The sequence below is a fragment of the Papaver somniferum genome, chromosome 2, assembly GCF_003573695.1.
Source record: "Papaver somniferum cultivar HN1 chromosome 2, ASM357369v1, whole genome shotgun sequence".
In the NCBI taxonomy this organism is placed as follows: Eukaryota; Viridiplantae; Streptophyta; class Magnoliopsida; order Ranunculales; family Papaveraceae; genus Papaver; species Papaver somniferum.
The window spans coordinates 144,735,775-144,756,325 of NC_039359.1; the positions used below are offsets into that span (position 1 = coordinate 144,735,775).

General features: G+C 32.0%; 1 protein-coding gene across 1 annotated transcript; it reads left to right on the forward strand.

The window, feature by feature from the left end:
- The first annotated feature begins 545 nt into the window (after window positions 1-545).
- On the forward strand, window positions 546-4,394 carry LOC113354070 (probable acyl-[acyl-carrier-protein]--UDP-N-acetylglucosamine O-acyltransferase, mitochondrial). The gene is made up of 11 exons (XM_026597511.1): window positions 546-674; window positions 760-848; window positions 1,181-1,305; window positions 1,481-1,589; window positions 1,907-1,999; window positions 2,093-2,209; window positions 2,306-2,389; window positions 2,557-2,661; window positions 2,841-2,927; window positions 3,178-3,310; window positions 3,990-4,394. Exons 1-10 carry the CDS (start codon window positions 596-598, stop codon window positions 3,307-3,309), a joined length of 1,020 nt encoding a protein of 339 aa, XP_026453296.1. The 5' UTR covers window positions 546-595; the 3' UTR covers window position 3,310; window positions 3,990-4,394.
- Window positions 4,395-20,551: the final 16,157 nt, after the last annotated feature.

Consider the following 20,551-nt stretch of genomic DNA (forward strand, 5'->3'; position numbering starts at 1 on the left):
GGCCGGTCACAGTTACACTCTTCCCCCATTAAATTAGGTTGTCAAATTTGACATGAAAATTTCTCTTTTTTAACTTATTATTTTTATAAATACCCATGCTATGACGAGTTTTTTTTGTTTTGTTTTGTTTTGTTTTGTTTTGTATATATGGGTTTTATAGCCATACTTGTGGATACTCCTAAAGAGAACGCACAGTTGAGCATAAATCAAAAGTTAAGTTATTATATTTGTGGTTCGAACCTCGTAATTGCCAGAATTCACTCCAATTTAAAGAATTTGAAATAGTCTAGCGACCATTACTCTAGGATGTCAGAAAAAAAAATTTAATTTGCTTCACGAAAAGTTGAGCTTTTCACTTCTAAAAGTCGTTCTGCGATTTTGTACTCAAATTAACTTCTCGCATCTTGACTTTTAAAAAACCAAAAGTTACTTCTGCATATGCATCCAAACATGCTATAAACTTTCTTGTTGACCCAGAATCCAAAATCGGGTGCGGATAGCAGGAGATAAAACCAATGAGACGAGACTATTACGAAGAGGACAAAGTTCAAACCAAATGGAGTGACATTTCCTTCCTTGAGAAACCCGTAAAACCATGGTTTCACTCCTGAAGAAACCCTTTTTCTCTTCTCTTCAAACACTCACTCTCCAGCGCCTAACTAGAACACTCAGCTGTAAAAACTAACGACAACCCATTTCTTCCCTCTCTTCCAATCTCAATCCCTCCTTATTGATATGTTTGATTTTTCGAAATTGCAGATGTTTCTGGGGAGAGAAGAAGCTCTGAAACCAACTCTAGTTTTATACACCCAACTGCTATTGTTCATCCTAATGCTGTTATTGATCAGGTAATAATACTCCTGTTTTTTCAATGCTTCTGTTACTAGAGTATGCATCTTAGTTACAATCACAATATTTCTTCTCAATGTAATTTTTCATTTTGTTCTTATAGACATAATTACAAACACGTTGCCCTCATATGAGTTAACGATGTAATGGACTAAATTTCTGAAATGGTTTAAGTTGGTATTCGTCCATTGATCCGTTGACGTATATACAAGTTATGGATCATCTTTTTGGCGATTAGTTTGGGGGTACTGCTCGTATAATCGTGCAAAAATAGGGAAATTTTGTGTTTTTATGTGCGTTTCATCATTTGTTTTTTGGTTTTTATACACAGGATGTTACTATTGGTCCATTCTGTACAGTTGGTTCTATGGTGAGAATTGGTAAAGCTTGTAAATTATATCCTGGGAGTCATATTTTTGGAGATACGGAGATAGGGGAACAGTGCACTTTAATGACGTAAGCTTTACAATTTTGCCATTTCTATAACCTATATTCTGGTTTCAATCATTGTTCTTCTTTTACTCAAGGAAACGTTTCACATGGTATTTAGAAGTTACTTTTTTTTACGGTGTTGTTCTTGTGGTAGTTGTTTGCCTGGAGTAATTGTTTGCTTTCGAACTGTGTCAGGCAGTGGTGCCATTGTTGGAGAAGATATTCCAGGGCGTACTACCATTGGATGCAATAACATTATCGGGCATCATGCAGTGGTTGGAGTGAAGTGCCAAGATATGAAATACAAGGTTAGTTTCTTTCTATGCTGATAGGTACCGAACAGTGTAGGATTGATTTGAATAAAAGAGAGTATCTTAAAGCAAGAGTCCTAAGCTTCCATGCCGCATAGGAGTACAACTAAAATCTCAACTGACTCCTCAAGACTTCAAGGGTGGCAAACTCAATGAGGGCCCTCTTTCCCCTTTTTTTGGCATGTGCAAATAATTACTCCGGCTCAAAATTGACATATGAAACTATAATAATGTAGCATCTCTTGTCGGTGCTTTAGTGGTCATTTTCAAAAGAATAGGATATTTGATTTGTCGTATATTACTTTTCTGGTTAGCCAGGGAGCGATTGTTTCCTCGATGTTGGTGACAACAACGAGATCAGAGAGTATACATCAATTCACCGATCTTCAAAACCAAGTGACAGAACGGTATGGAGATGCTGTAGCTAGTTGATGTTTAATAGGTACTAATCCTTTCTATTAATTAGATTTCATATATTGATTGGCTTCCAATATTTTTAGGTTATTGGTGACAACAATCTTATTATGGGATCTTGTCATATTGCGCATGACTGCAAACTTGGTAACAACATTATACTTGCAAACAATACTCTCTTAGCTGGGCATGTTGTAGTCGGAGTAAGTCTCTGTTTGACAGTTCGATACATCCATTATTAGTTCTCAGTTCATGAAAATCTTTGTTTGTAGTAATTTAATTCAGGTTCTGTAATGTAGGACTATGCTCACTCTGCAGGCGCTGTTGTTGTCCATCAATTCTGTCATCTGGGTTCACATTCTTTCATCGGTGGTGGTTCTGTGGTATGCTTTTATTTTGCCTCTACATATATGCAAAACTATCCTCAACACATTAGAGTTTCTGCTGAACAAAGTATTTCAATTGGTTATACAGAGATAATCGAGTTAATTAGCCCGATCATTTTGGCGTTTGCAATTTTGGCAAATCTGAAATGTTGCTTATTTTCTAGGTTTCACAAGATGTTCCAAAGTACATGATGGTTACTGGTGATAGAGCCGACCTTCGGGGATTAAATTTGGAGGGTCTGCGGCGCCGTGGATTCTCCAGTGAAGAGGTTGGCCTTATTCCATATGAATATAGTTTGGTTTTTATTAACTCACTTTCATATCCTGATCACTTTTTTCTGTATCTGCCTTTAATCTATCTTCTTCTTATGCTTGGATCTTTTTCTGATGTTTCTCGAGCGTTATAGCATACTGCTAATTTTTCTTTTTTATGGCAAAAAAAATTAAGGTTACAGGCATGAGGAGGGCGTATCAAAAGATATTCATGCCAGTAGATGGAAAGTTAGGGGGTATTGAAGATCGTCTCGCTGAAGTGGTAATCTTCTTTTCTTGGTTTAACCAGTGTAACGTGTTTTACGACATGTTTAATTCCTTATTTTATTATGGCAACGGCAATAGAAAGTAAACTGCTAATGTTTGAATTAAAACACTTATAACAGTGTTCTAAGCCGAATCTTAACTGAATGAGTCAATAAAAATTTAGTTACAACCATTAAATGAACACCAATAATACAGAAGAAGATTTATATCCCTTACTCTCCTGCATCATTTGATGTATATCACAGGAGCAAACTAGAGAATTAGCTATGTTGGATGTTGTGCGCTCTATGGTTGAATCTATTCGGGACTCTTTTGAGCAAGACCGTCGTGGAATTTGCAAGTTCAAGCATTGGAGTGGCTCTTGTAGCTCTAGTTAAGGTAAGTTCCTTCCGAATCGAAACAACTTTGTTTGCATCCTTTTACAGAGATAACTGTTTCGACTTACAAACTGTAAAAACCACTATGTAACAACAGAATCAAACATCTCCAGAATAGCTGAATAACTAATCAGGCTCTGAAAAGCAAACAAATCGTTCGTTTGGTTATTTTTTCCTTTTAAGAGAAAAACAGAATCATATTAACTGCTATGTTTGAAACTGGTATATGTGGTATTAGTCCAGAACAAACTACAAACAGGTTTCTTGACAATGCACAGTAAAGCTTTTAGGACTTAGGAATTGATAAGTTCAATCAAATAACATCCCAAAATCATACTAATCTTCTTTTACATTCTAAAGCGGCTTGTAATCAGCCGTAAGTTCCTGTAAATTACTCCACTCACTTAGATACCTGGGTAGGACAACCCTACATTTTTGTTGCCTGTAATGTGCCCTTCATGGCTTCATAATGCCAATAGTTTAGGTTTACAGCAACACACCAATGTGGCAATGATATCTAAACTTGGTTCACTTGCCAAATAATTTGATTCACTCAACCTTTAGATGTTTGTGTGTGCTATTAGGTTACTCACTTTATCACCCTGCAGAACAATAATTTTCACCAAAAAAACTAGTTTGACTGTGGAAGTTGAATACGACTGCTTTATTTTGTTGTACAGGTATAGTACTTTCATGAGAGTGCCAAGAGGTTGAAAAGTACTCTGCCCCGGAACAAGCTCACAACCATGAACGATATGGAAGTTGGTATGAAGCAAGTTTTGGTCAGGGAAAACCATTATGGGTCAGGATTTCTACACTTCCTTGGACGAATATGGCTTTGTTAATGGATACTAAGTTCAGGAAACAGAATTGAAGCATGGGTAAGCTTGAGTAAAGAAGACTTGTCTGAGTTTGAAAGTCATGAGGAACTTCTTGCATCTATCTCTTGGTAATTGGGTTGACAATTATAAAATGATAGTATTTGTAAATCCTCTCTGTTTTCTCAACTTATATGTTTGTATCTTTTTGTATAAATAAGGGTAATTCGTGGTCATGGGGTTTTTGACTATGATCCAACTTTGATTCCCAGTTCTTCAGAATTTAAGAGATTGGATGCCTGAACCAATATTTCAAAAGAATCTATAATACTTCAATCCCTCATTTTCTTCAACAGTCGGCCAATTATATACCTACAGTAAAAGATTCAAAGGCTCCAATTAGTTTAAAACTATCCTTATCTTAAAAGAGAAACTAAATTGTTAGTACAATTTTATTTTGGGTAAATTAAGAAAGTAGCCAGCTTCAACACCCATAATTAATAAACCAGCCATTTGTTTGGGTCTTTTATAAACTAGCCATTCCGTTAGTTATAACACCCATAATTAATAAACCAGCCATTTTTTTTGGGTCTTTTATAAACTAGCCATTCCGTTAGTTATATACGTGGTCCCACCAAAATAGTCTACCAAATTGACTTAGTCAATTTTAAAGCCCGAAATTACTATTACATCCTTGCCCACGTCCTTGCCTTAAAACATACGAGTCTCCCCTTCGCGTTCTTTCTGTCACCTCTTTTCCTTGCGTCCGTCTCCATCTCTAATCTAAATAGTAAACACTAGTTAAAGATTCAGGTGTTTATGGAAATTAACGATTTTGTGGTTTATACATCAACTAAGGGTTGAAGTGTGGATTTTTTTAGATATCAATTATGGTTTAAATTAAATCATTTTAGGAACCTAAAATTTCCATTCTATATAACCCTAATTGAAAAATGTTGTTGCTACTGTTTGGTATGGTGTATGCATCACTGTGTACGAATTAGATGACTGATTTGGTAAGAGGAAAAAAATTCAAAGTTTGAGCTTTTGTTTTTAGTGCAGCTAATGGAGATGTCGGTCTCAATCTGGGGAAGAAATGTTACGGTTTCACAAAGAAGATAGATGAACAGTTGATTGTGATTTGGGTTTTTTTTCTTTGTTTTACGTCTTAGGGTTTAATCAATGATTTGGGTTCAATTGGATTCAGTCTAGGTGATTTCAATTTGGGAAGAACAGGTAACTTTCACTGTGGGTTTAATTTTCTCACTCACGGGTATCAAATTTCTTAATATAGTGGCCTATTTATCTCATTTGAATTGTTGGTAAAAATCCTGGATTTTTCTTAAGTCTGTGAAACAAATATCTGATTAGTTTGTAACAATCATGGGAATTAATTTAACAGACAGTTTCATATTCATGATTCATGAAAGTATACAATGAAGAGGCGAAGAAGATGACACTGAGTTACCGAGTTGACTCGAAAACGGTTCATAACACCTCGGGTGATTCATTGAGGGGTTTAAATGACATTTACCAACTAAGATTATTGACATGTGTCCACTTAACTAACATTACCCGTTTTATTGAAAAATCGGGACGAAATAAGTCAATTTCGGCCAGTTTATATAACAATTTGAAAAAACGGTCAGTTTTTTAATTATGGATCAAAAAGTTGGTCACTATATAAAAAAGCCCTTTTATTTTTTTTTCTTGTTGTTAATTTGTGTGTTCTAATTTATAATATTTGTAGAATTTTTAAATATCTTGGATTAGGGAAAAAATACCGGATTTTATAAAAAAAAATTCATAATCTACTCTTAATCTACTTCCAGTAACTAGACTTGTTAAATTATTTTAATGATACCATATCATACATAAACAAGGATATATATGTGAAAAACCACCTCAGAATTGAAATTCCGTATATCTTTTTGGATAAATCCAATCCACAATTCCGTTTATATAACTTGGACAGAATGTTTTACACATTTTTCTATCAATTTTAAATTTACAAAATGCAAAGTTTTTTTGTACTTGTCCATCAATTTTTGTATATATTTTGTTGTTTCCAATATATTATCTTCATGAGGAACAATGAACAAAGCCAGCTTGTTATTGCTATTACACTATGGAATTTTGAATATCATGAAATTATCATCTTTCTCTCTGTTATCTTTTTCTCTCTGCCTCTTCTGCTCCTAATGGAGTAATTCTCGGAATACCTGGGTTTTTCTAATCCCTGAAGTAGGTGGCCTGGATTGCTAACAACAATATGGAAAGGGAGAGATATTGAATCTTTGGTTCGGAATCGTTTTATTTTTCGAAAAAATACAACAAACAAATTTACAAAAAAGAAAATAAAATTTTTCTTCGGTTTTCTCTATTCTTTTCATTTGAAATACTTTCAATACTACTATTGTGGAAGAACAAAACATTGTTACACCTTTTCATAAAATGTTACTTGCTTAATCTTTCATTACATCTCTGCATAACAATAGCTGCATCAAAATAGAAAACATAATAGAAACTAATTCGAATTAGAACATCGATGATTTTTCATACATTCAAATACATGATAAAACAATTTTCCTGATCGTTGACAAGATGAGCTCTGAGAGGAACAGGTACAGGTAAGGTAGTGACTGAGTGTTGTGAAACTTGATAGCACTAATTCTTCTCTTCAATCTCAGCCATCGGTTTTTCACAATACAAGATTCCGCCAGAGGGAAGGTAAACTGAAAATGGAAAACAGGCAGAGCCATGATTCGAATTAAGAAATTGAAAGAAGGGATACTGAAATCGGGGTAACATGAGGGCAAGGGAACTAGCTATTTATATCTTACGATCTCAGGAGGGAAGGGGATGAATCTAGTTATGAATTCAGATCACTTGGTCTTCTGGCCTTTACTGGGATAATATTTTCAATTCTTTTAGTGTTCCTCTTTAAAGTGTTATCTTTGACAAGTTTGGATCAAGATTTCGAAAACAATAGCAACGATTGAAATTCTCGGAAACTTTTAATCTAATCTTAGATTTTTGGTAGTATCTATTTTTCTTGGTTTTCAATAGTGATTAATTAAGGAATTTAAAAACTTAACAGGGGCTTATTGACAATTAGGCCAGTTTTGGAAATTTAAATTTAACCGCTAACGGTTAGATTTCAAAGCTTTTTGAATGTTAAAAAACAAAGTAATCTTAAACTTTATCTTTTACGGGGTTTCATAATTTTACTGGCTTTGAACAACCCTTATCAAAAGAAGGGTCCCTATTAGTGGTTAAATGTTAGCCAGCTTGCATCTGCGGTGATGAAAAGAGCCTCTTTTATTCACGTACTTGTCGATGAGACTCCTAATAAATGGGGAGTACAATACGTGGTGAAAGCAGATTAGTTCATCTTATTTTCAAGTTTTTCTTTGAATAAAGAGTTAATAATTCTCTTTTATCTGTGCAACTAATTAGCTTTTCACAGACTTGCAAAATACGTGTTGGGCATCGGCTGGTGTACAACATCCTAGCTAGCTGATACGTCTCTTTTCATAGCCTATTAGCTTAGTGCTTTTTATAAAAAAAAAAGAAAAGAGAAAGTAACAAACACTAAAGGATCTTATCTTTAACTCTGAGAAGTAATAGAGACATTCCCATTCTCTGTCTTTACTTCTTTAAACTTTTTTACTCCTGTGAGGTCTCTTTCAGTTTTCCCTCTGGCTTAAAGTGATTTGTTTTTCTAAAAATAGTAGAGTTAAAGCAGTCTTCAAATTTAAGAAGCTTCCTATAGACTGTGTCTTTTTCTTCTTTAATTTTTTCATATCTGCTTGTTTTCACACTTAATATGGTGTCTCCGCAGCTGCTTTTTCTGTTTGGACAAATGAGTTCGCAACCCATTAAGATGGGAAAAGTAACTTCAAAAAGGAAAATTTTTAAAACCCAAGTTTTATCTTTTCCTCTGCCCTGTTTAAAAGGGTTTTACCATGAAAATTTAACCGTTGCTAGTATTTTTTCGACAACTACTTTTTCAAAAACTAACATTGCAAAAGCTCTAAAATGGAGATGGAGAAAGAAGAGTGTTTTCAAAACTAAACAAATAGGTTGTAACGTCTTCATAATTTCATTCTCGGACAAAGAGACCATGCACAACATACTTGTCAATGCACCATGGCACATGTATGAAGATGCCTTTCCTTTGGCTAGATGGTTTCGAGGAATGATAGTTGAAAAAATATTCTCAAAACTATTGTTGTTTGGATAAAATTGCTTAAGCTTCAACCTTTTCATCAAGTACCAAGTCCGTGTCTATTTGAAATTCCTTTTTTGTGTTTAATTGTTTTACAAGAAACAAAACTCGTTTTATAAGAAAAAACCTAAACCTAACTTGATTTGCAAGTTAATTTTCTATAAAAATACATGTTTCGACCCATGCCCATGCGCGTGTACCAAGCACCAAGTCCGTGTCTACTTGAAATTATTTTTGCAAGTTTTTTTTTAACTTGATAAATAATTTATTTAAGAGTTTTATTTATGGAAAAATTCTTTTTTGTGTTTAATTTTTTACAAGAAACAAAACTCGTTTTATAAGAAAAAACCTAAACCTAACTTGATTTGCAAGTTAATTTTCCTATAAATACATGTTTCGACCCATGCCCATGCGCGTGTACCAAGCACCAAGTCCGTGTCTACTTGAAATTATTTTTTGCAAGTTTTTAACTTGATAAATAATTTATTTAAGAGTTTTATTTATGGAAAAATTCCTTTTTTGTGTTTAATTGTTTTACAAGAAACAAAACTCGTTTTATAAGAAAAAACCTAAACCTAACTTGATTTGCAAGTTAATTTTCCTATAAACTAAAACATGTTTCGACCCATGCCCATGCGCGTGTACCAAGCACCAAGTCCGTGTCTACTTGAAATTATTTTTTGCAAGTTTTTAACTTGATAAATAATTTATTTAAGAGTTTTATTTATGGAAAAATTCTTTTTTGTGTTTAATTGTTTTACAAGAAACAAAACTCGTTTTATAGAAAAAACCTAAACCTAACTTGATTTGCAAGTTAATTTTCCAATAAATACATGTTTCGACCCATGCCCATGCGCGTGTACCAAGCACCAAGTCCGTGTCTACTTGAAATTATTTTTTGCAAGTTTTTAACTTGATAAATAATTTATTTAAGAGTTTTATTTATGGAAAAATTCTTTTTTGTGTTTAATTGTTTTACAAGAAACAAAACTCGTTTTATAAGAAAAAACCTAAACCTAACTTGATTTGCAAGTTAATTTTCCTATAAATACATGTTTCGACCCATGCCCATGCGCGTGTACCAAGCACCAAGTCCGTGTCTACTTGAAATTATTTTTTGCAAGTTTTTAACTTGATAAATAATTTATTTAAGAGTTTTATTTATGGAAAAATTCTTTTTTGTGTTTAATTGTTTTACAAGAAACAAAACTCGTTTTATAAGAAAAAACCTAAACCTAACTTGATTTGCAAGTTAATTTTCCTATAAATACAACTCGAAAAATACATGTTTCGACCCATGCCCATGCGCGTGTACCAAGCACCAAGTCCGTGTCTACTTGAAATTATTTTTTGCAAGTTTTTAACTTGATAAATAATTTATTTAAGAGTTTTATTTATGGAAAAATTCTTTTTTGTGTTTAATTGTTTTACAAGAAACAAAACTCGTTTTATAAGAAAAAACCTAAACCTAACTTGATTTGCAAGTTAATTTTCCTATAAATACAACTCGAAAAATACATGTTTCGACCCATGCCCATGCGCGTGTACCAAGCACCAAGTCCGTGTCTACTTGAAAATTTTTTGCAAGTTTTTAACTTGATAAATAATTTATTTAAGAGTTTTATTTATGGAAAAATTCTTTTTTGTGTTTAATTGTTTTACAAGAAACAAAACTCGTTTTATAAGAAAAAACCTAAACCTAACTTGATTTGCAAGTTAATTTTCCTATAAATACAACTCGAAAAATACATGTTTCGACCCATGCCCATGCGCGTGTACCAAGCACCAAGTCCGTGTCTACTTGAAATTATTTTTTGCAAGTTTTTAACTTGATAAATAATTTATTTAAGAGTTTTATTTATGGAAAAATTCTTTTTTGTGTTTAATTGTTTTACAAGAAACAAAACTCGTTTTATAAGAAAAAACCTAAACCTAACTTGATTTGCAAGTTAATTTTCCTATAAATACAACTCAAAATACATGTTTCGACCCATGCCCATGCGCGTGTACCAAGCACCAAGTCCGTGTCTACTTGAAATTATTTTTTGCAAGTTTTTAACTTGATAAATAATTTATTTAAGAGTTTTATTTATGGAAAAATTCTTTTTTGTGTTTAATTGTTTTACAAGAAACAAAACTCGTTTTATAAGAAAAAACCTAAACCTAACTTGATTTGCAAGTTAATTTTCCTACTCGAAAAATACATGTTTCGACCCATGCCCATGCGCGTGTACCAAGCACCAAGTCCGTGTCTACTTGAAATTATTTTTTGCAAGTTTTTAACTTGATAAATAATTTATTTAAGAGTTTTATTTATGGAAAAATTCTTTTTTGTGTTTAATTGTTTTACAAGAAACAAAACTCGTTTTATAAGAAAAAACCTAAACCTAACTTGATTTGCAAGTTAATTTTCCTATAAATACATGTTTCGACCCATGCCCATGCGCGTGTACCAAGCACCAAGTCCGTGTCTACTTGAAATTATTTTTTGCAAGTTTTTAACTTGATAAATAATTTATTTAAGAGTTTTATTTATGGAAAAATTCTTTTTGTGTTTAATTGTTTTACAAGAAACAAAACTCGTTTTATAAGAAAAAACCTAAACCTAACTTGATTTGCAAGTTAATTTTCCTATAAATACATGTTTCGACCCATGCCCATGCGCGTGTACCAAGCACCAAGTCCGTGTCTACTTGAAATTATTTTTTGCAAGTTTTTAACTTGATAAATAATTTATTTAAGAGTTTTATTTATGGAAAAATTCCTTTTTTGTGTTTAATTGTTTTACAAGAAACAAAACTCGTTTTATAAGAAAAAACCTAAACCTAACTTGATTTGCAAGTTAATTTTCCTATTAAATACATGTTTCGACCCATGCCCATGCGCGTGTACCAAGCACCAAGTCCGTGTCTACTTGAAATTATTTTTTGCAAGTTTTTAACTTGATAAATAATTTATTTAAGAGTTTTATTTATGGAAAAATTCTTTTTTGTGTTTAATTGTTTTACAAGAAACAAAACTCGTTTTATAAGAAAAAACCTAAACCTAACTTGATTTGCAAGTTAATTTTCCTATAAATACATGTTTCGACCCATGCCCATGCGCGTGTACCAAGCACCAAGTCCGTGTCTACTTGAAATTTTTTGCAAGTTTTTAACTTGATAAATAATTTATTTAAGAGTTTTATTTATGGAAAAATTCTTTTTTGTGTTAATTGTTTTACAAGAAACAAAACTCGTTTTATAAGAAAAAACCTAAACCTAACTTGATTTGCAAGTTAATTTTCCTATAAATACATGTTTCGACCCATGCCCATGCGCGTGTACCAAGCACCAAGTCCGTGTCTACTTGAAATTTTTTTTGCAAGTTTTTAACTTGATAAATAATTTATTTAAGAGTTTTATTTATGGAAAAATTCTTTTTTTGTGTTTAATTGTTTTACAAGAAACAAAACTCGTTTTATAAGAAAAAACCTAAACCTAACTTGATTTGCAAGTTAATTTTCCTATAAATAATGTTTCGACCCATGCCCATGCGCGTGTACCAAGCACCAAGTCCGTGTCTACTTGAAATTATTTTTTGCAAGTTTTTAACTTGATAAATAATTTATTTAAGAGTTTTATTTATGGAAAAAATTCCTTTTTTGTGTTTAATTGTTTTACAAAAACAAAACTCGTTTTATAAGAAAAAACCTAAACCTAACTTGATTTGCAAGTTAATTTTCCTATAAAATACATGTTTCGACCATGCCCATGCGCGTGTACCAAGCACCAAGTCCGTGTCTACTTGAAATTTTTTTTGCAAGTTTTTAACTTGATAAATAATTTATTTAAGAGTTTTATTTATGGAAAAATTTTTTTTGTGTTTAATTGTTTTACAAGAAAACAAAACTCGTTTTATAAAAAAAACCTAAACCTAACTTGATTTGCAAGTTAATTTTCCTATAAATACATGTTTCGACCCATGCCCATGCGCGTGTACCAAGCACCAAGTCCGTGTCTACTTGAAATTATTTTTTGCAAGTTTTTAACTTGATAAATAATTTATTTAAGAGTTTTATTTATGGAAAAAATTCTTTTTTGTGTTTAATTGTTTTACAAGAAACAAAACTCGTTTTATAAGAAAAAACCTAAACCTAACTTGATTTGCAAGTTAATTTTACAACTCGAAAAATACATGTTTCGACCCATGCCCATGCGCGTGTACCAAGCACCAAGTCCGTGTCTACTTGAAATTATTTTTTGCAAGTTTTTAACTTGATAAATAATTTATTTAAGAGTTTTATTTATGGAAAAATTCCTTTTTTGTGTTTAATTGTTTTACAAGAAACAAAACTCGTTTTATAAGAAAAAACCTAAACCTAACTTGATTTGCAAGTTAATTTTCCTATAAATACATGTTTCGACCCATGCCCATGCGCGTGTACCAAGCACCAAGTCCGTGTCTACTTGAAATTATTTTTGCAAGTTTTTAACTTGATAAATAATTTATTTAAGAGTTTTATTTATGGAAAAAATTCTTTTTTGTGTTTAATTGTTTTACAAGAAACAAAACTCGTTTTAAAAAAAAACCTAAACCTAACTTGATTTGCAAGTTAATTTTCCTAACTCGAAAAATACATGTTTCGACCCATGCCCATGCGCGTGTACCAAGCACCAAGTCCGTGTCTACTTGAAATTATTTTTTGCAAGTTTTTAACTTGATAAATAATTTATTTAAGAGTTTTATTTATGGAAAAATTCTTTTTTGTGTTTAATTGTTTTACAAGAAACAAAACTCGTTTTATAAGAAAAAACCTAAACCTAACTTGATTTGCAAGTTAATTTTCCTAACTCGAAAAATACATGTTTCGACCCATGCCCATGCGCGTGTACCAAGCACCAAGTCCGTGTCTACTTGAAATTATTTTTTGCAAGTTTTTAACTTGATAAATAATTTATTTAAGAGTTTTATTTATGGAAAAAATTCTTTTTTGTGTTTAATTGTTTTACAAGAAACAAAACTCGTTTTATAAGAAAAAACCTAAACCTAACTTGATTTGCAAGTTAATTTTCCTATAAATACATGTTTCGACCCATGCCCATGCGCGTGTACCAAGCACCAAGTCCGTGTCTACTTGAAATTTTTTTGCAAGTTTTTAACTTGATAAATAATTTATTTAAGAGTTTTATTTATGGAAAAAATTCCTTTTTTGTGTTTAATTGTTTTACAAGAAACAAAACTCGTTTTATAAGAAAAAACCTAAACCTAACTTGATTTGCAAGTTAATTTTCCTCTAAATACATGTTTCGACCCATGCCCATGCGCGTGTACCAAGCACCAAGTCCGTGTCTACTTGAAATTATTTTTTGCAAGTTTTTAACTTGATAAATAATTTATTTAAGAGTTTTATTTATGGAAAAATTCTTTTTGTGTTTAATTGTTTTACAAGAAACAAAACTCGTTTTATAAGAAAAAACCTAAACCTAACTTGATTTGCAAGTTAATTTTCCTCTAAATACATGTTTCGACCCATGCCCATGCGCGTGTACCAAGCACCAAGTCCGTGTCTACTTGAAATTATTTTTTGCAAGTTTTTAACTTGATAAATAATTTATTTAAGAGTTTTATTTATGGAAAAATTCCTTTTTTGTGTTTAATTGTTTTACAAGAAACAAAACTCGTTTTATAAGAAAAAACCTAAACCTAACTTGATTTGCAAGTTAATTTTCCTATAAATACAACTGTTTCGACCCATGCCCATGCGCGTGTACCAAGCACCAAGTCCGTGTCTACTTGAAATTATTTTTTGCAAGTTTTTAACTTGATAAATAATTTATTTAAGAGTTTTATTTATGGAAAAATTCCTTTTTTGTGTTTAATTGTTTTACAAGAAACAAAACTCGTTTTATAAGAAAAAACCTAAACCTAACTTGATTTGCAAGTTAATTTTCCTAAAATACATGTTTCGACCCATGCCCATGCGCGTGTACCAAGCACCAAGTCCGTGTCTACTTGAAATTATTTTTTGCAAGTTTTTAACTTGATAAATAATTTATTTAAGAGTTTTATTTATGGAAAAAATTCCTTTTTTGTGTTTAATTGTTTTACAAGAAACAAAACTCGTTTTATAAGAAAAAACCTAAACCTAACTTGATTTGCAAGTTAATTTTCCTATAAATACATGTTTCGACCCATGCCCATGCGCGTGTACCAAGCACCAAGTCCGTGTCTACTTGAAATTATTTTTTGCAAGTTTTTAACTTGATAAATAATTTATTTAAGAGTTTTATTTATGGAAAAATTTTTTTTTTGTTTAATTGTTTTACAAGAAACAAAACTCGTTTTATAAGAAAAAACCTAAACCTAACTTGATTTGCAAGTTAATTTTCCTATAAATACATGTTTCGACCCATGCCCATGCGCGTGTACCAAGCACCAAGTCCGTGTCTACTTGAAATTTTTTTGCAAGTTTTTAACTTGATAAATAATTTATTTAAGAGTTTTATTTATGGAAAAATTCTTTTTTGTGTTTAATTGTTTTACAAGAAACAAAACTCGTTTTATAAGAAAAAACCTAAACCTAACTTGATTTGCAAGTTAATTTTCCTATAAATACATGTTTCGACCCATGCCCATGCGCGTGTACCAAGCACCAAGTCCGTGTCTACTTGAAATTATTTTTTGCAAGTTTTTAACTTGATAAATAATTTATTTAAGAGTTTTATTTATGGAAAAATTCCTTTTTTGTGTTTAATTGTTTTACAAGAAACAAAACTCGTTTATAAGAAAAAACCTAAACCTAACTTGATTTGCAAGTTAATTTTCCTATACAAATACATGTTTCGACCCATGCCCATGCGCGTGTACCAAGCACCAAGTCCGTGTCTACTTGAAATTATTTTTTGCAAGTTTTTAACTTGATAAATAATTTATTTAAGAGTTTTATTTATGGAAAAAATTCTTTTTTGTGTTTAATTGTTTTACAAGAAACAAAACTCGTTTTATAAGAAAAAACCTAAACCTAACTTGATTTGCAAGTTAATTTTCCTAAAATACATGTTTCGACCCATGCCCATGCGCGTGTACCAAGCACCAAGTCCGTGTCTACTTGAAATTATTTTTGCAAGTTTTTAACTTGATAAATAATTTATTTAAGAGTTTTATTTATGGAAAAATTCTTTTTTGTGTTTAATTGTTTTACAAGAAACAAAACTCGTTTTATAAGAAAAAACCTAAACCTAACTTGATTTGCAAGTTAATTCTCGAAAAATACATGTTTCGACCCATGCCCATGCGCGTGTACCAAGCACCAAGTCCGTGTCTACTTGAAATTATTTTTTGCAAGTTTTTAACTTGATAAATAATTTATTTAAGAGTTTTATTTATGGAAAAAATTCTTTTTTGTGTTTAATTGTTTTACAAGAAACAAAACTCGTTTTATAAGAAAAAACCTAAACCTAACTTGATTTGCAAGTTAATTTTCCTATAAATACATGTTTCGACCCATGCCCATGCGCGTGTACCAAGCACCAAGTCCGTGTCTACTTGAAATTATTTTTTGCAAGTTTTTAACTTGATAAATAATTTATTTAAGAGTTTTATTTATGGAAAAATTCCTTTTTTGTGTTTAATTGTTTTACAAGAAACAAAACTCGTTTTATAAGAAAAAACCTAAACCTAACTTGATTTGCAAGTTAATTTTCCTATAAATACATGTTTCGACCCATGCCCATGCGCTGTACCAAGCACCAAGTCCGTGTCTACTTGAAATTATTTTTTGCAAGTTTTTAACTTGAATAATTTATTTAAGAGTTTTATTTATGGAAAAATTCCTTTTTTGTGTTTAATTGTTTTACAAGAAACAAAACTCGTTTTATAAGAAAAAACCTAAACCTAACTTGATTTGCAAGTTAATTTTCCTATAAATACATGTTTCGACCCATGCCCATGCGCGTGTACCAAGCACCAAGTCCGTGTCTACTTGAAATTATTTTTTGCAAGTTTTTAACTTGATAAATAATTTATTTAAGAGTTTTATTTATGGAAAAAATTCTTTTTTGTGTTTAATTGTTTTACAAGAAACAAAACTCGTTTTATAAAAAAAACCTAAACCTAACTTGATTTGCAAGTTAATTTTTCTATAAATACATGTTTCGACCCATGCCCATGCGCGTGTACCAAACACCAAGTCCGTGTCTACTTGAAATTATTTTTTGCAAGTTTTTAACTTGATAAATAATTTATTTAAGAGTTTTATTTATGGAAAAAATTCCTTTTTTGTGATTAATTGTTTTACAAGAAACAAAACTCGTTTTATAAGAAAAAACCTAAACCTAACTTGATTTGCAAGTTAATTTTCCTATAAATACATGTTTCGACCCATGCCCATGCGCGTGTACCAAGCACCAAGTCCGTGTCTACTTGAAATTATTTTTTTCAAGTTTTTAACTTGATAAATAATTTATTTAAGAGTTTTATTTATGGAAAAAATTCCTTTTTTGTGTTTAATTGTTTTACAAGAAACAAAACTCGTTTTATAAGAAAAAACCTAAACCTAACTTGATTTGCAAGTTAATTTTCCTATAAATAAATGTTTCGACCCATGCCCATGCGCGTGTACCAAGCACCAAGTCCGTGTCTACTTGAAATTATTTTTTGCAAGTTTTTAACTTGATAAATAATTTATTTAAGAGTTTTATTTATGGAAAAAATTCCTTTTTTGTGTTTAATTGTTTTACAAGAAACAAAACTCGTTTTATAAGAAAAAACCTAAACCTAACTTGATTTGCAAGTTAATTTTCCTATAAATACATGTTTCGACCCATGCCCATGCGGGTGTACCAAGCACCAAGTCCGTGTCTACTTGAAATTGTTTTTTGCAAGTTTTTAACTTGATAAATAATTTATTTAAGAGTTTTATTTATGGAAAAAATTCCTTTTTTGTGTTTAATTGTTTTACAAGAAACAAAACTCGTTTTATAAGAAAAAACCTAAACCTAACTTGATTTGCAAGTTAATTTTCCTATAAATACATGTTTCGACCCATGCCCATGCGCGTGTACCAAGCACCAAGTCCGTGTCTACTTGAAATTATTTTTGCAAGTTTTTAACTTGATAAATAATTTATTTAAGAGTTTTATTTATGGAAAAAATTCCTTTTTTGTGTTTAATTGTTTTACAAGAAACAAAACTCGTTTTATAAGAAAAAAACTAAACCTAACTTGATTTGCAAGTTAATTTTCCTACAAATACATGTTTCGACCCATGCCCATGCGCGTGTACCAAGCACCAAGTCCGTGTCTACTTGAAATTATTTTTTGCAAGTTTTTAACTTGATAAATAATTTATTTAAGAGTTTTATTTATGGAAAAAATTCCATTTTTGTGTTTAATTGTTTTACAAGAAACAAAACTCGTTTTATAAGAAAAAACCTAAACCTAACTTGATTTGCAAGTTAATTTTCCTACAAATACATGTTTTGACCCATGCCCATGCGCGTGTACCAAGCACCATGTCCGTGTCTACTTGAAATTATTTTTTGCAAGTTTTTAACTTGATAAATAATTTATTTAAGAGTTTTATTTATGGAAAAAATTCATTTTTTGTGTTTAATTGTTTTACAAGAAACAAAACTCGTTTTATAAGAAAAAACATAAACACACAAGCAGCGACCATCTCTAGGTCTACTTTTCTTCATCTTCTTGCTTTTATTTTCGTGCGGCGTTTTACTTCCATCCCCGTTGCTGAGTTTAAGAGTGGGTAACTTGTATTGTGCTAATACAAGTTATATCGGGCAGTCTTATTCTGGACACATCTTCACACATTGGGGTTTAGCATTACTTTAGAGTATACCCGCGAACTAATGTGTTAAGGACAACTTGTTTAACCTGTGATTCTGCCCTCATCATTTTGATCATGGTAGAGTTGTTTGATACGGTTCTTTATATTTATTGTTTGATACATCTGACGTTTCTTCTATTGTTGCAAGACTCCAACACACTCGAGGCATTGTGTGTTGTAAGAATCGCAAATCATAGCCCAGTAAGATAATACTCACATCCTGTCAACTTGTGCCATCAATTCTAGCTTCTTATGGCTTAGGTCGCCACATTATTGCTCGTAAATTTCGTAAAATCTTATGGTGCATGCGTAGTATGTGTAGTAGATGATGCAAATTAAATGATTTGTATGTTGTTATCTGCTTATCGGAGACGATTGATCTTTTTGGTAATATCGAGGAGACCAAGTTAACTCAATATAATCAGCATATAAACCAATCCATGTGTGCTTATTTTCTTGCATATTTTTTTTCACAGTTTTATCTGCGGAAGAAATCTTCAGTTGAGAATAAGCCAACTGATATGCATGACATCGATGATACAAATGAGTTCAGTACCATCCCCGATTCTTTCATGGACCTACCACTTGATTGCTACCCACTTGTAATAACGTTTCAGAAGTTCTTACTGATGCTTGACAGATTCAATGATGTAAGGGAGTTTTATGCGGAAAATACTGGAACAACTAGGATGTTTGCGTTAAATGCCTTTATCAGATCAAAGGAGGTTAATTACGATCGGTTTAATTCATTTTACTGGGCCCATTTCAATTGTCACTTGACCAGAAAACTGGATTCCTCAACTGTTTTTGTTGAGATAATGTCTCACATCAAAGGTGGGCTGATTGCTGGTACAGTTCCTAATGGCAAACTCAGCCGGGGGAATTATTTGTTGCTATCTGAGGGACGGGTTTCCACCTTAAGCAAGGATGTAAGAGAGATGATTTATGATATTTTTCTTGATTATGAGAAGAAGAAGCTGCTGAACGGCGAGTTTGATTTGGCTGATTTAGTCATGGACCTCCATCGACGACTGAGAAAAGGGAGCTATCGGGGTGATCAAATGGATTTTGTGTATATTGATGAGGTCCAAGATTTAACCATGAGACAGGCTGCTCTGTTTAAATATATTTGCCAAAATTTCGAGGAAGGATTTGTCTTCTCGGGTGATACAGCTCAAACTATTGCTAGGGGTATTGATTTCCGGTTCCAAGACATAAGATCTTTGTTTTACAATGAATTCATCTCAGAACCAAGAAGTGATTTCACAGGGAAAGCAAAGGAGAAGGTACATTGTTCAGTTTCTGATTATTTTCAATTGGATCAGAATTTTCGTACTCATGCAGGTATTCTCAAGCTGTCTCAGAGCGTAATTGAGCTTCTTTACCACTTTTTCCCCGTCTATTGATTCTTTAAGCCCCGAGAATAGCCTTATCTATGGTGAAGCACCGGTTTTACTTAAATCTGTGAATGACGAAAATGCAATTGTAACAAATTTTGGAAATACTGGGAGTACTGGTGGGAGTTTGGTTGGGTTTGGAGCAGAACAGGTTATTTTAGTACGCGATGATTCTGTGAAGAAAGAAGTCTCTGACCTAATTGGAAAGCAAGCCCTTGTGTTAACATTAGTTGAGTGCAAAGGCCTCGAGTTTCAGGTCAGTGATTGGCAATTTTTTTCTCTTTAGAATGAAAATATGTTCTCTTTACACACGCATCTCTTCACCTTTTAGATTTTATATGTTTGATTTCTGTGTTTCTTTAATTTGAAAATATATTTAATTTATAAGTTAGTTTTAGTTGTCAGACTTTGTAACTGTAATCTGCATTATTTCTCATCTTCTTTCATTAAATAGTCTCTGCGGCCGGCTGAGCATTTAGCCAGTAAATAACCTGTTCTCCAAGTAATTTCTGTACGGTCTGAATCAGCATTGCAGTCTGGTCAGGTGGTTTAAAAGATTGTGCAGGCTTTCTGGTTAGATTTGGAATGGTGACTTTCATGAACCTTTTGTAGTATCGTTGACCGTGAAATAGGAATAGTATCCCAAGTTAAGTATACATAGTTAATTTCAGCTGCAAATATTTCCTGTCTTCGAATTTACGGTGTGGCATTTTGCAAAGTAGTTGTCACGATTGTGCCTATGGAGCTACAGGCTAAGTGCATTTAGTTTAAACTCTGCAAATTAATCAATTTTTTTACTGTTTATCCTCTGAGAAGGTGTCATTTTGAAATTCTGTCATATATGTAGGATGTCCTGTTGTACGACTTTTTTGGAACATCTCCTTTGAAGAATCAGTGGCGAGTTATTTACGGATACTTGGAGGAATCAGATCTGTTTCATTGTACTGAACACAAATCGTTTCCAAGTTTCTGCG

Coding starts and splice junctions, on each gene's coding strand:
- LOC113354070 (XM_026597511.1), top strand. CDS start 596: ATGGTTTCACTCCTGAAGAAACCCTTTTTCTCTTCTCTTCAAACACTC. Junction 2,000..2,092: donor CAAAACCAAGTGACAGAACG/GTATGGAGATGC, acceptor CAATATTTTTAG/GTTATTGGTGACAACAATCT. Junction 2,390..2,556: donor TCATCGGTGGTGGTTCTGTG/GTATGCTTTTAT, acceptor CTTATTTTCTAG/GTTTCACAAGATGTTCCAAA.